Here is an 18282-nt window from a genome sequence, read left to right as displayed (position 1 = left end):
CACTCTTACAAGTACAAGTAATGATTGTGTGAAAGTTGATATATTCTTATCAGAATTATCATTATTATCAGTTAGCCCTGTACAGATTTAAAGCAGTCGTTCTTTTATCAGTAGTTGTGATTGAAGATATTGAATAGCTTTGATGAATGCAATTCATCAAGTTTCCATATCGAATTCACTCTGATTGGCAGTTTATGCCAATGCTAATTGAATAAATAATGTTTTATTTGCAAGAGCTGAAAGCCACTAAAATCAATATTGGTTATTTCGTTTCTCTACTATCTTCCAATCTATTCTGTTGATAACAGTACGAACATTGATAAGAACGTGTCTTAGTCATCATAATAACTGTTGTTAAATTGAATCTAATTGTAATTGCCATTGTAGAAATTAATAAGAGATTTGCTCTGTATGTTGATGTTGATTGATTCTGCGTATAGAATGGAATCATTCTAGTCCCTTCGAGGCATTAATATTATGCTTGATCTATTAAATTTTGTATAATTGAGGATCTTGTACCATTACTATGCTCTTGCCATTCATGGTCTTGAGTTCATACATGAGGAGTTTTTATGGACCCATTGACTTTTGCTTTCTGAACAATTTTACATCTCTCAAGTTTTTTGAAAACTATCTTCATTTCAATTGATTAAAGTCCCAGTTATAGGTGAATCCAATTCAGTTGTAGTGCAAACAACAGTAGCAGAGTAACTCTCGAAGAAGCTAACCGAAACAGTGTATTTGGAGGTAGATGTCTAACACACCCCCCCCCCCCCCCAGCAAAGCGGTGAAAGTGTGTGAAGGTAGCCGCGACGCGCCAACAAAAATGGCGGCTGCCAAGATGGTGGATGGAGGTGGTTAGAGTTTGGAGAATAGTAGAGGATGGAGGTGGATTGATAAGGATAGAGTATAGACGATTGAGGTGGATCGAGAAGGATGGAGGATGGGGATAGAGGTTGATTGAGAAGGATGGAGGATGGCTACCGGTGCTCACGGTGAAAGCGAGAGTCAACTATTATTTCTGCATTTTCATTATTTTTATTATCGGCACCGTGACTTTCGATTTCTTTCTGTTCCACTTTGGAGCAGGCAGCTACTTGCCGCTTGCTGCTTTGGCCTTAATGCGTTTGCGTTTTTCGATGGCGCAGTTTAGTTATTTTTTGTCGAATTTGTTGTGAAAATTTGGTAGGCTCAAGTCGTCGTGCATTGAATCGTGCAATGCGTGAACGAGGCACGATAACATTGTTTTATGTAGCTTGTATTAGAAAAAGTAGGATGGTTCTAGATCTACATACTTGAATTGAATAGAGAAAGTGATGTATAGAGCTGAATAAATAAAATAGAACTATATAAATAAAGTAGAACACTAGATGACTGGTGACTGTCAATTGAAAATAATTTCGCACTAAAACAGTGATTGTAATCAGTCAGTTGAAAATTGTTGAATTCTAGATGAAATTAGTAGAGCTAATATGAATATCAAAAAGAAATCAAGATCTGGAGGGAGATTTATCTGATCAATGACACTTAAAACAATATATAATTTTTTGCTCAAAGCAGTACAGCTGCAACTTTGATTGTTTATCTCTTATAATTTGATAGATTAGTACCAATTTAAAACGTCAGTCTTTCTCAGATACAGTTCTACAGATAGAACTGGTATCAATATCAATGAAGTTCAAGAAATTTATATCAATTGAGAAAGTTGGAATAATTTTCTATCAACACTGGATACGAGTTAATTTTCTTTCAAGAATATATATATAAGTACACAAATACCTACCACATCACCTTCACTACTACTAAAAAAGTAAAATCAAGATAATGCATTCAATAGAAACTCCAGATCATCCATAAATAATAATTATACATGAATAATAATTCAAAAAATCTTTATTGACATCAACAACAAAAAATATAATCAATTGATTAATTTTCTACAGCAATGGCCTTCAGGCCGTCTGCCATTAAGATTCATAAATAATCTCATATAATATTCTAAACCTTATAAAACCGAAGGTTTTGTAATAGAACGCACGGAAAGACCATTTATACCGGTTGAATGAGAATTATTTTTGGTAAATTTCATCAGTTGTGTATCTAGTTGCCTGGGTGAATGTAACTGTAGTATTAATTAGCTGCCGGGCAGCGTCGTTTCCGGCTGCGATAAGAATTCGAAATTCGAGTGCATTTTTCGCTCGGAGAGCCATTTGCATGCGGCGGGGTTGCCCGGCCCCCGGCCTCCGATCGCATTCCACGAGTAACGGCCTTGTTGAAAGTTTTATTTCGTGGTGGAAACACTGAGAAAGAGAGAGAAAATGAGAGTGAGTCGTGTTATACAGAGAAAAATTAAAGTACTAGCGTCTCTCACATGGGAAATTGGAGAGCGAAATTCACCGCAAGGATACAGAGCTTAGTCGACTCGCGTGACCTATTTAGCAGTGGCCTATTCTGGTTCCTACCTTCTGATCCCCTCTGTATCCACTGTAGTCAAGGGAAGGGGGGCTTTGCCAAGCTTTGATTCGGTGTGAAGTCGGTATCTTGCTTGTTAGGGGGTGGGAGGGGACCGATGTTCTGTCGCCGTCTCCCGGTTCCCAGTACACTATTCTTACAATGAAATTACACTGTTCTACTGTTACATTAGCTTTTTCCTGTCTACTGCAGGTTACAGATTTTGTACATTTTATCTCTTAGTTTTCCAGTTTTGTCTATAGAAAATAATATAATATAATATTATATTTTTGTCGTCAATGTATTCAATGTAATTAATCGATTGGATAGCTCTTAATCTTCAAACTCAAATTGGCTTTAAATTGATTAGCTTAAGAAGAAGAGAAAGGATTTGGTTGAGATAAGAGAAGATTATTCAGAAGTAAAGAGCTTTTGTTTATTCGAGAAAATTTGGTTACTCCATGGAATGCTTCTATGGTAACAGCATCCAAGTTTTTGTTTTGAATGATTGGGCAGAACAACAGTAACTATATAACCACTGTAGCTAGAACTAGTATCTAGCTGGTTACTAAGTTTAAACATGTTGCATTTTTAGTTTTACCCCAAAAATTTGCAACTCTCATTCGTACTTCCATGGGTTATTATTACTCCTTAATTACACTACTCAATTTGGTAAACAGCTTTCTCTTCTTAATTGGAGGTTTATTCTAGCCTTTCTGTCCAGCATCGATGGCTCAAACTTTATTTAAATAAATCATTTAGAATTTGTGGAATTATTTATATATTTGGCCAGTTCGTGTACGAGTGTCGTGACTAGAGTTGAGCAGACACTGATTCGCTTCTCCCGGTTTGGCGTTTCTCAGCCAATTCTCATGTTCGGCAATTTGCATCATCAATTAGCACGTCACTGAAGTCAAATAAGGCCGCACTTCGTCCAGCCAATCGTGATCGCTGAGAAACGTGCAACACAAATATTACGGATCAGCGAAAGTAAGCCAGGGATGGATGAGAGTCCCCATCACATCATTCATAGTATTTTTGGATGAGTGAAGAGTGTTGGGCAGTTGTTTTTCTTGTGAACTTACTAGACTATCGATTGGGTGTTTAATGATTCCTATAACTATTTCTTTATTAATTGTGTAAATTACTGTATTTGTCCTAACCTATCTTCCGATATCGCACTTGATGTGCATTTTTAGATCACTTATCCATTAATTGAAAATATATGATCAATGTTATATTTTTATTGAATCCTTATGATAATTTTTGAAACAATACTTATAAGTCACGTATCAATTCAATAGAATCAATAAATCTAATCCGTTGAGACGTGCATTTCTGCAAAATTCTCTTTCAGCATCCAACGTTTGATATCAAATCAGTATCTGATAGTTTATTTGTCATACTCCCAATGTAAATGTGATCTTTTTTGTAGATATTTCCATCGCACTAAATATTACAAACAAAATTCAGTTCCTGCCACTAATGTATCAACAAGAAATTCTTAATTAAAACGGATAGTGAAATCAATCACCTAAATCTTTAGTCAATTATTAAATAACGAATAAGCCAATTGTGAAAAAAGAATGTAATTACCAAAAATAGCAAGACTGTCTATAATAGTATTGTGTTAAAGAACAGTGAAATTTGAAATCATCAATAGAATAAATACAAGATATCTGTGGAGAGAATGTAAGAGCCAGTAAGGTACTATCTAGAACTATTTCAGTTTCTCTACGGTACTATATTTCAGCTGCGAAACATCAAATGAAATAAAATTAAATTAAAAAAGTCCTGGAGAAGAGAATGTATGAGCTCTCTGAGATGCCGTGAACTGTGCAGTATTCAAGTCCTAACTCCGCCTAATAAATATTTCTTTCATTTTCACTTTCCTTGCCCTATTACCATAGGTAAGGAAAGTATTGCTTTCCGAAAAAAATTAAGGTAACCCAATTTCTAAATTTCTATACGTTTCAAGGTCCCCTGAGTCCAAAAAGTGGTCTTTGGGTATTGGTCTGTATGTGTGGTGTGTGTGTATATGAGTGTATGTGTGTCTGTGTACACGATATCTCATCTCCCAATTAACGGAATGACTTGAAATTTGGAACTTAAGGTCCTTACACTATAAGGATCCGACACGAACAATTTCGATCAAATGCAATTCAAGATGGCGGCTAAAATGGCCAAAATGTTGCCAAAACAGGGTTTTTCGCGATTTTCTCGAAAATGGCTCCAATGATTTTGATCAAATTTATACCTAAAATAGTCATTGATGAGCTATATCAACTGTCACAAGTCCCATATCTGTAAAAATTTCAGGAGCTCCGCCCCATCTATGCAAAGTTCGATTTTAGATTCCCAATTATCAGGCTTCAGATACAATTTGAACAAAAATTCCAAGTGGAAAAGATTGAGCATGAAAATCTCTACAATTAATGTTCAGTAACATTTTCACCTAAAACTCAAAATAAGCTCGAAATTCGAGAAAATGTTATTATTTCAATTGCAAACTGTTGGCAACTGTTGATTCTATTAAATCATACACTATGAAGAGATAGCAGACTTCGTGTGTCTCCAGCGTTATTGTCCTGTCACCAGCTGGCTTGGATCTTTGCATAGTAGACTCGATGCGCGTGAACACTAACGTCAGGTGATAAATTTCCATAACGGCAAGGAAAGTTGTGTGAGTGCGCCACACCAGATTTTTAGATTTTTACTTCAGAGAAGTATACTATGATATCACACAATATAGGCTATCCGGAAGAGACGCCGGTACGATAGGCTGGCATGCTGCGAACAGGCATTGCCTATTTCCTTTCACTGCGGCGGCGAACACTATTGGCAAACAACAGATGATGACTCAACCTACAAACAGCCGGTCCTTGAGAACCAGTCAAAGTGGGTCACTGTGATGCAGGTCTCAGTGCAGTGCTGTACTTACCAATGTCTAGATTACAAAATGCGGGTTTTCATAAGCAATCGCCTATTATTTTGATAGGGAAACGTGGTAGGTTATGTGTAGTTTGCCCCGGGTGGAACCCCGAAGTAGCCGCGATCCTGTAATGTGGGCCAATGCTGGGCCCAAGGACACGGCTTGACCTAGTTGCTACCAGTATTGCCACTGTTACCTCGCCCAGCTCTCATACCTTTGCTCGATAACTGCTCCCCGAGCTCTGGGTCCACTCTGTGCTCTATCGTCTATCGCATGCTCTCGTTTTTTGTCTCTCTCGTCACCCGCGTTTCGAAGCCGGCTTTCGTAAGAGTGTCTTATCTTATCGGTGAAATGCTGCCCTCATGGGTTGTACGTATCACAACTGTTTTATCCAGCAGTTTTACTTTTTAGCATTGCTGAGTTCAATCGTTGGCTAAGAGTTATTATAGAGTAATAGATTACAATAGCGTACCGTAATAGTGTTCCGTCCAATTTTGACCGAGATGAGCTATTGATATATTTGAAAACGTTCTCTTCAGATTCACAAACTTCTGTAGATGTAAAAACCTCATTTTTGTGCCTCAATAACAAATTCGTATGACTTTTGTTGGTGGAGAGTCCCTTGCTGGAAAGTCTCATCGCGCCTGAATATATAATTTGAGATGTCAATGGTCCTTACGACCATGTCAATGTTTCATTCCAACAATATGATGACATGTATTTTCATTTCAGTTATTTACCCTTCAAAATATTTTTATATTACAAGTACGATATTAGTTACTATATTCGTGTAAGTTTCAAGTGAGCTATCAGCTTCACGTTTCCATAAACGTTCTTCAAATTACTGAGTCACATTCCACTAAATTGATCATTTACTGCATTCGGAACTATCAATTAAATGCTGAACTCTTCCAACAAACTATCATCATCCATCATTTTTTTCAACAGATCATTGTTATCAGTAGCCGCTTGTAGGTTGTCAATTATTATTAGCTCTCAATAATCATTGCAGTTACATGCACTCCTTCACGTTCGGTCATCTGTGATTAGAATGATGCACTATTATCAAAAACCACGTTCAGGTCGGCAATTAGCCCTGAGTGATTGCAGTTATGCACTTCCTCACGTTTAGGTGATCAGTGATGAAAATGAGACACGTGACCAGGGCGGTGAGTGTTGAGTGTCCTTGGATCGGCTGCTGCTGCAATTATTGTGTGATATGCAAGTGGCCAGCAAGCCACGTCTAGCCAATTCACTTCAAACTGTCAGCATTCCTTATAAATAGCATAAATTATCCCCATACAACCGAATACTATCAATACTTCCAATACTGACAGTTTAGAGTGAATCAGTTTTCACGTGACTCGCTGATCTACCGTTTCTAGTTGAATTTGCCGTTTGTTTGGTGGTCAGCAGTCAGCAGTAAGCAGTAACGCTGAACTGGGTCAACTTATGTCATCATACTTGGTCGCTCTGGTGCTCTTAATACTGATTAGGCGAACTGTATCAGCGCTCTAATCTCGGTTGCTGAAGATGTTGAATGGGAGGAATTTCTGATGGTGTAGGGTTGAAAATGACATATTGGGTTTTGGATTTGTAATCAAATTTAGGGTTGAATTTCAGTAGATATAGATAAAGCTATAAGGATGTTAAAGAGAATGATTTCCATAGATGTACATAACGTAGAAAAGTTGATACTCGTCTATTTATCAGAATCATATAAATTAATACTGAATATCATTTAGAGCTTTTTCTAATACTCTTTGAAAACATTATCAATAAACATTGTAGTTACAAACTTCACTAGCCTCAACTAATACAAAATTAATTACTTATAGCGTAAGAATAATACTGTAATACGAATTAAGGATATCAAACAACGGGAACGGACAGGTACACAAAGAAAAAAGTCTCAGTTCATTTATTTATAAATCTCATTCAACATCAGAAACATATTGAAATTTTTATTTCAATTGAAATTAATAGAGGAGAGAACTACAGTATTGAGACATTTGGATAGAACAATGTAAACGACTGGACTATGAGCAGTGTAGGCCTGTTGAAAACGCATGAAGGTCACCTGCCTATAAAGACCTAATGAACGTGAACAAATACAAGATGAAATTCCTTCAATTACCATGAATAATAATGAAGTTTGAAGAGGCTACTACATACTAATTGAATTTATAAATATTCATGAGGATAAGCTAGATGAAGTTGAAGCTCATTATTACGGTTTAGTTGAAAAGCTAACGTGGTGCACAAACGCTATTGCTCCATGTAAACAACGTTCAACTCATTTGATTGCCGCCGCTATTGACTCAAAATTGAGATGTGATGATGCAATTAGTGTCTGTGTGTGTATTTGAACGACCGAGATTGAAAGTGCCATTCCCATTCGGGTCTACAGAAGCCATCAAGCTGTTGAGTAACGTAAACTGCATTCATTACAATTAACTAGTATTTGGTAATGTGTAATGGATCTTTACTACTTGTTCTTGCTTCCAAATAGGCATTGAGAAGCATTGGAGAGATTTTTAATACAGGCAGTTCTCTTTAATAAAGATAAGCTTTCAAAGAATCTGGGCACTTTTTGTCGGTTTGGTTTCTTCTTTGTGTGTTCAATAGTATTGAATTTTCTAATATGCTTCATTTCCACTGATTTCCAACTTCCCCTCCTCATCTTCGCCAAATCTTTTTATTATTGTTTTGCCTGTGATAGTTTCATTTTTCTTCTTTCTATTGTTTTTCAATTATTTCTCATAGTTTCTTAATCTCAGAACTTCAGAACTATTCCGAGAATAGAAATATCTCTACAACAATACTTTTTCAAAATTGTCCACCTCAGCTTCCCGGTCCTTAAACCATTCCTAGAACCATTGAGAACATAGCGGAAGCTTCGAACTTGAGGAAGAGTTCAGTTCTAGGACAGACAATTTATAGTGTTTTTGGACATTATGAACAGCTACATGTTTTCATATCTTACCACCTACATTATGTCTTAAAACACAAATTAGAATTGTAGTTTAATTAAATTATATTTGTCTATATTGTTACTCGCAGTGAGATTTAAAGGTCTTCCAAGCGTTCAAATATTGTGCATTTTGATAATTCGGCATTTTTTCGGCATTGACCTGGGCTAAAAATAGTCTTCTCTTTTTCAAATCTAGGTTTCAGTTTGATACCATAGTTGACAAAATCTGCACAATTGCATGAGGAAAACAATTGACAATGAGTAACAAGATCCAATTGTCTTATCGCTAAATCAGCTTTTCTCAAATTTGATGGTCTGAATAATATTAATTATTCCTGATAATTCAGTAATTAAGATTAATTTTTCTGTATTATTTAAATAGATTATTCCTAAAAATTCAGTTTAAAATTATTTTGCTGCATCAATGTGAACTATGCATTTTAAAAGTTATGTAGATATGAAGTGGGTAGTAGATTTTCTTAAAGTGGTATTCTATCACCTTGTAAATTTGGCTACTTTCTTATCACTACCACTGAATCATTTATACAATTCGACTAAAATATTGAGCCGCCGTTGGAATGTAGCTACAGCGGATACCGGGATGTGATGAGTGCAGCCGGTTTGGACACATTGGGCGAATGAGAAGAGAGAGCGATTGATGAGTATTGGTGAGAGGAGCAAGCGAGATGGTGTAATGGAGAATAGACGGCCTTGCCTCGACCGGCCAAGACCCAAGACCCATCGACAATGGCCTACTTTTGAGGAAGGCAGAGGCAGACCCACCTGTGTCAGCTTCCACTTATCTAGTCGAATAGATTGTGTTTTGTAATCAAACAAACAACAATACTTATCCAAATGAAGGAAATTCATGAGAACATATTTGGAAATCCAATGATCCAAAAATGAATTTGCGCATTTAAAAAAAATCCAAATAAATTCCTCGATTTTGTAAGAGTCTTTTGGATGTTTTTTTTCCAATTTGTAAAAATATTAGTAGAGCTTTCTGATAATTGCGGAATTTATGGATTCCCTTCATCTACCCTCTTTCAATTTATGAAAACCAAAATTCTATTGGTTCAAATCTCATGAAATTACAATTTGCTCTATTAACCACTTTTCAATCTATAAAAATCCTTGAATGACTAGAATGTGACTTTGTGATTGAGAATTTAAAAAATGAGTTCATTTATTTACTTGAGGGTTTGAAAATTATGAATGACTGCAGTTCCCCTTCCAATCCATAGTAGGAATTAGTTAGAATTCATTCCTATTGAAAATCTTAAATGCAAAGGAACAATAATTAAATTCAAATATGAAATCAAAAATCTACCAATACAACGTGTTCAATAATATTTTGTCGGCACTAGAGGAATGCAATATTTATAGACTTTAAAATCTGTTGATCTTAACAAGTAATCGGCATATTGATACAGTATAGACTATTTAACAGAATCTCCTCCACCTGCTTAAATAGATCAGTAAATCCTATTTGTTTTGAAACAAAATCGTCTGTGTGTAGCAGTATTCCATGGCACCAAATTTGGTTCGTTCAATGCAAATTAGGGAAAACCCAACACGTCAACGAAGCAAATCACTTTTCAAAATTCATCAAACAGCTCATTAACAAGATTGTATAACCAGTACTAATCCGATTCTCAAGTTCTATTCAGATGAAAGAAAGGTTTTCCAGGAAGTATCCAGATTCCAGTTAACCATCAACACAAAACATATCGACTGGGTGAATGTCGAGTACCGAGAAATAATGCTTTTGCTTTTTATTGCATAGGACAGGTTTGTTGTTGTTGTTTGCTTTCTGTTCTGCACTCTGCAGGCTGTTTTGGTTGCTGGATTCGGGGCTGTTTGCAACATATATGTATGTTATATATGTCATATATATATAACATATATATATGTTAGCAACATATATTACGTTGCATCCGCGACTGTTCAAGTTGTATTCGATTATTTACTTCCTTCTTTCCGAGAAGCCCGGTTCTCCAACCGGGAGTCCTTGATGAGAAGGATTCAAATGGAAGGAAGATCAAGGAAACAAACAAGTTCCACTCTTCTCTCGCACCCTCTCTTTCTCACTCGCTCTGTCCTCCCCTTTCATTTCCAATCTCACCTCTATGATTTCCACAAGTCGGTTCAATTCCATTTCAGGCGTGGTACTTTGCATATATCTCAATACTGTTATTTAACCCACTTTTCTAGCACGTTGCTATTTCGTTGGTTTGCAAATAAAAAACGTTGAAGTATTTTTAATGAATTTCCATAAAGAAGGGACATTGTTGTTAGCGATGAGAATTGCTATGTAACTGTTTTTAACAATTTTCCAATATTCAAAATTCAATCTTCTCTATGACTGAAGTTAGATACATTTTTCTTCTTCGTCATTTTCCTCCTCCTCTTTTTCTTCATTCCCTATTTCTCCTTCTGTGCCCTCTTCATCTCACACTCTCTCTTCTCCTCCTTCCCCCTTTCCTTTCTATCTCTTACTGTCTCTTTCTATCTCTTCCTAGCACATCGTACTGAAATCAATCTTACTGACTATTCTTATGTTTTTAATTTAAATTTTCTCATTTACATTCTTCCTTTTCCAACCTTCTCACTCACTCTATTTTCCCCTTTCTATCTTGCGTTTCCTTCCATCTTGTTTGGAAGCAAGCTCACGTTAGTTTAGGCCTTGTTGTTCACGCCAAACATCAGAACTGTTGTACTCTGATAGCAGCAGCTCCCTGCTAACAAACGAGGAACAACATCATTACTAGTTTCTCTTTTATTTGCAATCTTTTCTTTGGCGGAAAATTTGTAATCTGATCAGAATAATTTCAATACTGCTTTTAATTTTGGAATTGTTTTATCATTCTCAAGGCTCTTAACATGACCTTATGATATTCTGATTGCATCATTTGAACTATGGTATACTAAGGTACGTACAGACTTAGGCGCCACGAACACGCGCATTTCGCTGTATATCAGCTGATGCTGAAAATACTGAAGTTGAAGAAACTTCAACCAATTACTGTGAGTGGGGAAACGATTACTGCAAGCAACCTATGTGAATTTATTCATTACAAGTGCTTACTTGCAGGCAACTAAACAGAAGCTGTATATCAGCTGATGCTATAAAACAGCTTATTATATCTGTATTTGTACAGATACAGTACAGTTATAGGTAGCAACAGACAAATAAAGTATAACAGATAAGCGTATCATTAGCTGATGAACAGCGAAATGCGCGATTTTGTGACGCATAAATCAGTACGCACCACAGTAAATCAGTACCACAAAGCAGTTACTTGTGGAAATCGTGATTTTCTCAGTACAGTTTTGTAGGTTAAATTAATTTCAATATCTAAAAGTAATAATTATGTATATTTTAACACAACACTTAGCTGTAAAATTGAACTCTTAATTGACAATGAACCTTGTTCAAATTGCTATCTCAATTTGAAGCTTCAAAATTATGATTTATTGATTGTCAGTTAATTAACAATATTTAATATTGCACGCTTCTGAGCCATTCAATTGATTATTTTTTTCCCAGTAAATAAATTTTGAACAAATGTCTTGAATTGTTGTTAATATCGCACTCCATACAGAATATGAAATATTTACAGTTTTAATGATTGATTAATAATGCTTTGATTTATATATTTTTTAATATTATTTAAAAACATCATGTTTTTAGGTTAATAAGAGTGAATCTTGCACAATGCCATTCAGAAATCAATGAAAAACATTTCACTGGTAATAATTCTGATGGTCAGTTTGATAATTGATGAAATTGTTATAATTCCGAATTGATGTATTCAAATATTTTAATTCAACAACACTTATTCTGTTAATATTTTATTGATGTAATTCAGTATTATAGTGTGAGAATGAAATTTTTTTATTATAAACTTATATTTCTTATTTCATACTTTGAAAATAATTTTTTCATATTTTTCAGTCAATTTCAATGGCGGTGGCCCAAGAGTTGACATGTCCAGCTTCGACCTTCTCAAAGTATTGGGAACCGGAGGTAAGGGAGAATTCTGCTATCTTTAATTTCCTTGATTTAATCTCGTGTGGAATTTGTTGCGTCTTCTGACTTCTAACTATAACGGAACTAATCGTATAGTATATAATTTACCACATTCACAGCAATAATTAGGACATGAATTACCCAATAGCTTGTGGTTATGCGGTGTGTAGATTATTCACGTAAAAATGAATTACTTGGGAAAACGCACAGTGTTTTCCATTTGTTATCAAGTTGGTTATCAATTGAAACTTCCAAACGTTACCACAATTGTTTTAAATATAACGATAGATTTATTCCGCTGAATGCCTGGCTATAATCTTCTTTTGTTACGATCAATGAGTGATCAATTATCATTGTGGTGCTATTATCACAACTCAAGGCTGATCTCAAGGTGAAAAATCCTTAGACTGTGATTGCTGTATGAAAGCTCTGATTGGTTTTCATTGTTAGTCGTGATCGTTACTAAGTTGGTCAGTTTCAGTATTTGTTCGTTTATTTTGCTATGTAATTCAACAAAAGTCATTCCTTGATTGCTATGATTCAAGTGGAATTTCTATTGAAGAATTATCAGACTCTTCATTATTAGGTCCAGAAAATTTTGAATAAACTATACTTTTATATCGTATTGAATATAGTAAAAATTAAAAATGACTAAAGCTTCAACTATCTTCAATTATGCGATTCAGCCCCTTCCATTTTATGTAGAGCGTGTACATTTCAGATGGAATTTTTTGTTTCCTCGCAGTGGTAAGTGTGCGTAGTCTGTCATTTTGACGCAGATGAGTTCTAATATACGTTTCCGTATTGAATAATGTGACAGAACTGTCGAAACAAGGACCGGTCTCGAAGACCCAAAGCGACAGTCACGTGTGTGTCTTGTCTCGGGTCTCATCAAATATTAATTTCCACTGAAATGTGTTGGGATGTGTGTTGTTTGGGTTGCGAAGTCCACCTTGTTTGCATGACCTAGAAGCGAATTTCATCATAATAAAGCAGCTAAAGCGGAGTCCTATTGTTCAACACACGATTGAAATGAAAGTTAACCGTTTCTGTTTTGCATCCATTAATTAATGAGTACAGGTAAAGTGGAATTGAATCGAGTAGAGCTATTAAAAAAATAAAAACTCCTAACCAAGAAATTTATTCTTTCTATATATTGAAGAATAATTAAAACTAATTCGACTATTTTGAAAATAGAGAAAGTAAATTCTTCAGATGTAAACCTTTGGGAATAATCTATGATGAAAGAGTGTGAAACTGGAATGATTTGGAAGAATTTTTGAATGTTTAGAAAAATTATAACAAACTTGGATTCAAATTACTCACTTCAGTTAATTCAGCTATTTAAATTGTAATGTTAGAATAAATGTTGCAATAGAATAGTAACTTTATGTTTTATTTGTTTTCTTGGAGTAATATATCGCTATTTTACTATAGATGTACATTGAACAGTAATAGCCTGTATAACAATGATATTAGGAGGAAAAAAGTGTTGTATTAGCCGGGAGAAAGTTAGATTCCTCAACTACCAAACTCTGATAGTGAGGAAGTAGGTGAAAGTTATTTTATACAGCAAAGGAAACTGGGCTTGGAATGCCCAATTTTCGTTCGTTGAGTTTAAACTGGAAAAATCCTCTATAATTTAAAACAACTAAACAACGCGAGTCTCTCTGACTTAATCTCTGTCATTGATAGTTTTCCTTATTCAAAAAATACTGACCAGTATTAATTCGCGTGGCTAAACTTTGGAACTGGTGGAATAGTTTCAAATTCCGTTATGCTTGGAGCAGAGTGTTCCAGTCCTATAATTTCCAAGTGGAAGCTCCTTGGAGCATGTCGTCAGTCGCCGCTGTTTAGAGATACTCTCCGCTTTTTTCCTTATTTCGCTCGTTGGTTTCATGCAACTGTCCCAAGTCACGAAAAATATACTGAAAGAATGAAAAGCCTATTTACTTGATTATTTCTTATTATTTACATTTTTTTTTCAAATTTCCTTCTGCTATTCAGTCCTTCGGTTAATATTTTGCACTAGCAGAAGTCCTTAGTTCTATTTATATAGCTTTTATTGGATATTTTAAATAATTACTATAAAGTTATAATATCCCAGCAGTTGGTTAAACTGCTATTTCTATAAAATCTTCCATCTGTAAAAGCCTATTTATTTATCATTGGAGACAACGGGTTGACTAATGCTACCTCTATTTTTTACAGCAATCTTCAAGAAAATGGTTTAATATTAATCAAACATTTGATAATGTTTCATTTGAAATCATTAATTTATATTTGGTAATGATTTTCTAAACCAATGCTTCTTCTGTACAAATTTCGATGTTATTAGATGTTAGTTTAATTAATTGCAAGATTGCAAGTCAATTACTTAATTATTATTTGTTTATTCATTTACTTATACAATTACATGTACACTATTATTATCAGGAAAGAGCTACAGACTCAGCCTAAAAATGTTCTACCGAATTTTAATTGGCAGTAATATGTTTTACAAATAGTGTTTATCTTCATTTCCAATAATTTAAAACAATTTTCAGTTCAAAAATAGATATTGAAAATTTTCTGTTCAATATACTGAATACAGAAAGTTATTTGATTTTATTCTATACATATACAGAAAGTATACAGCAATCAATTTAAAATCCAAGAACATTACTAAAGTTAATTTATCATACAACTTCCAACGGTACAACACCAATTTTACATAAAAATAACATAGAAAAATAGATACCAGCAAAAAAAATAACATAGAAAAAGAGTTACAAGAAAAAATATATAGATGAATAATATACAATAATAGAAAAACATCTATGTGGATAATTTTAATGACAAAAATGAGAATAAATAATAAAACATGTTTAACATACGATAGTATATCATAGTGAAAAGGCCCATGGAAGTTTGCCACAAGGGGCATAAACAAGTTTGAACTATTCATTGACTAAATTCCGGAGAAGGGGAAGCTATGGGAATGATTGTCTTTTTTCCCTTCACATGTATTTTCTACATCATTCAATACAATGCATATTCAACTATTGTATTATTCAGGTAGTGGCAAAATTCCAGTTTTAAAAGCTGCACTGTCCCCGATGTATAATGGAAGTAGTCAGGCGATTTGACAGTCTAACAGTAAAAGACAACAGTGAAGTAATTTTGGAAAATTGAATTTTGTAATAGAGTCGAAACGTTTTCTGAGTTGTCTGAGCTACCTAACGGTCTTTAAATCGTTGTAATTATTCTGTCGTTACTTAAAGATTGTGGCTTCCAACAAGGATTAGATGAGGGCTCCTCCTCACATTCTCCATTCTATTAATATCGGACGATCTATTCCTGTTGTTAACCGCTCTGGTAGCCAACAATCCTCTATTTGAACATTCGAATCGATTAAGAAAAATTGTAACTCAACTGTTGTTTCAAATTCATTTGAAAAATTCCCTCCATTTATTTAGAATGTCCAGTTAGTTAGTAAGACCACCTCTCATGAACCCACCCAACGGCTAGTATTTAGCTGCATGGATTTTTGAACTTGATTTAATTTCCTAGTTGTACTTGGCATCACAAAGTATGTATCTTGGTTTCTTCTCAGACCCTTATCACAGTCTCAACTCTTGTGATTTAGTTTCCAATGACAAATGAGTGTCTTTTCTTAATTTACAACTCATTTAATGCAGTAAACCTTTGGTATCTCGTTCTGTCCTCAAACCGGTGGTTTGAGGTGCAGTTTAGATATATGCACAAAACAATCGACAACCCCTGAAAATAAGAGTACGCTAAATTTGTACTACAGTAACCTTTGGAGTTGACTGAGGTAGTGGACTGTATGGAGATTTTGTAGAGTAGCCGATATCATTGACAGTGCAATGAGGATCGTTGCACTCACTCATTGTGTAATACTTGTATTCTTTTTCAGTAATTTAACTGCTTGTATATTATAAAAATTATAGACTTAAAATTTATGCTACCACAATTTAGCATGCAGTTGTTCACAAAATTAATAGAACTGTAGAACATAGCTTGTAGATTGTAGTAGGGGACTAATACTACTGGTCTGGTAGACTACACTAATACAGTCTATTAGTACAATAATTTGAAATACAATCAGTCCTGAACTCTATAAATGTAACACAATAACGTTCAGGTTGACTAGGGGGTAATATTCTCTAATTTGATCATATTCAGAGGAAGGGAGAGGGATTAGAGGAGTACGAGTTATCCGTTCTCTGATTCTACTAGTTCTGTAATTATGTTGTCAAATCAGTTTACATCATAGGCTAGGTTAATTCTGGAGTATCTCTTCTTGTTTCTCTAGTGTACAAGTAATCATAATACTCTTATAAATCAATGTAGAGGTATTCAACTCAATTTGCTATCTTATGGTAATCTTCATGTGTGAACGAATCTGAGGTCTCTGTTTTCAATTTCCTGCATTTTCATTATTTGCTATACTATTATATTCAACAATACTATGGTTGAATGATTGTTCAGTGACAAGCATGAACAATGGAATATTGAATCACATAATATAAATTAATATATATATCTATCATTTCTCCACACTAAAACACACTGTAACTACAGTATAACAGATATATATGTGCTGGGGAATTATTAGAGTTGAATCCTGTTGAGGATTCACTGTAGCCCATATTACTTTATCACACTGGAACTTGAAACACCTGAAACAGACACATTGCTATTGAGTGCTGGTGTCGCTATTCACACGGCTATTCGCATTGTATCCGTGATTGGAAATAGACGGCCGAACAATGTGAACAGATAATGGCGTTCTTTGTTGCAGCTAAATAGGCGCATTCACTGAGCAGTGATGGGCCAACTTTCACAGGCCTCTCATAATAATCCTGTGTGTTACAAATTCATTCCAGTGAATCATTAAATTAGCTGTCCACTACACCATGAATAATGGATTTGCTCTCAGTTATTTGTTATAATTGGCCGATAGCGTCAGTGAATATGTGCCTGCTAAATTTGAGCTGTTATAGCGATATGTGAAATGATTTACAAAAAGCCTATAACAGTAGTTACCCAAGTTACAAGATCTCACTCTTACAATATACAGCGCCATCTAATATATGGTATTCATTTTTATTCCTTGTTCCCCATAACAGCTAAAGTGTCATTGACTCAGACAAGCATTATCATTGAATAAGGTTTCGTGCGTCCCTTCCTGGGTACTCAAGCCTTCATCCTTAATTTATATCTTGATTTTCTCCAGTTTTCTTCTAATTTTTAACAAACTCTCCATGCATCAATTTTGAAGAGCAATTGAATGATTACATTTCTACACTTGAGTTCAAAGTATGTATAGTCTCTTGACTAAGCTTGAGCAGAAGTCTCCTTATTTATTGTTAAAATAAACTTGTCATTCAGATATACTTAATGTCACTCAGTGGTTTTGGCTGAAATCAGGATTATAGCGTGTGAAATAATTAATTGATCAATTAATTTCAATCTTCCACTTCTAACTAACATTGATTTCATTTTATACATTTTCTAGACTGGAGCTATCTCTCGATAAATAACTCTTGAGAGAAACTATGCTAACTATGAAAATGTGTCATTCAACTGATAAGAATACTATTAAACTATGGACAAAAATAGAGATTACGCTGAGAACTTTCAGAGCTAGTGTTATAAAAGCTGTTTGGAGAGGCACATGAACTCTGGGACGTACGGGGTTGTTCTGTGGCTTTGTGAGTAGTGCTTCCTGGGACATGGAAGTGAAACAGTAGCCCAACTGATCTGATAAAGAGTTTGGGTGGGATTGTGCGCTGAGGGGTCATATTATACTGCAGTCTGTGTCTGTCTGTTGTCGCCTCTGTGGGGAAGTGAGCCTCTGAGCAGTGAGAAGTGAGAATGCTTTTG

General features: G+C 34.9%; 1 protein-coding gene across 1 annotated transcript in view; it reads left to right on the top strand.

The window, feature by feature from the left end:
* The window catches only part of LOC111056134 (ribosomal protein S6 kinase alpha-5), a 105600-nt gene that overhangs the window by 14448 nt on the left and 72870 nt on the right, over positions 1–18282 (top strand). The window contains exon 2 of the mRNA XM_039422838.1: positions 12316–12387. Coding sequence (XP_039278772.1) covers positions 12316–12387 — 72 coding nt within the window. The remainder of the gene's footprint in view (positions 1–12315; positions 12388–18282) is intronic.

Source organism: Nilaparvata lugens, chromosome 3 (genome assembly GCF_014356525.2).
Source record: "Nilaparvata lugens isolate BPH chromosome 3, ASM1435652v1, whole genome shotgun sequence".
NCBI lineage: Eukaryota > Metazoa > Arthropoda > Insecta > Hemiptera > Delphacidae > Nilaparvata > Nilaparvata lugens.
This window is presented reverse-complemented; position numbering and strand designations above follow the sequence as displayed.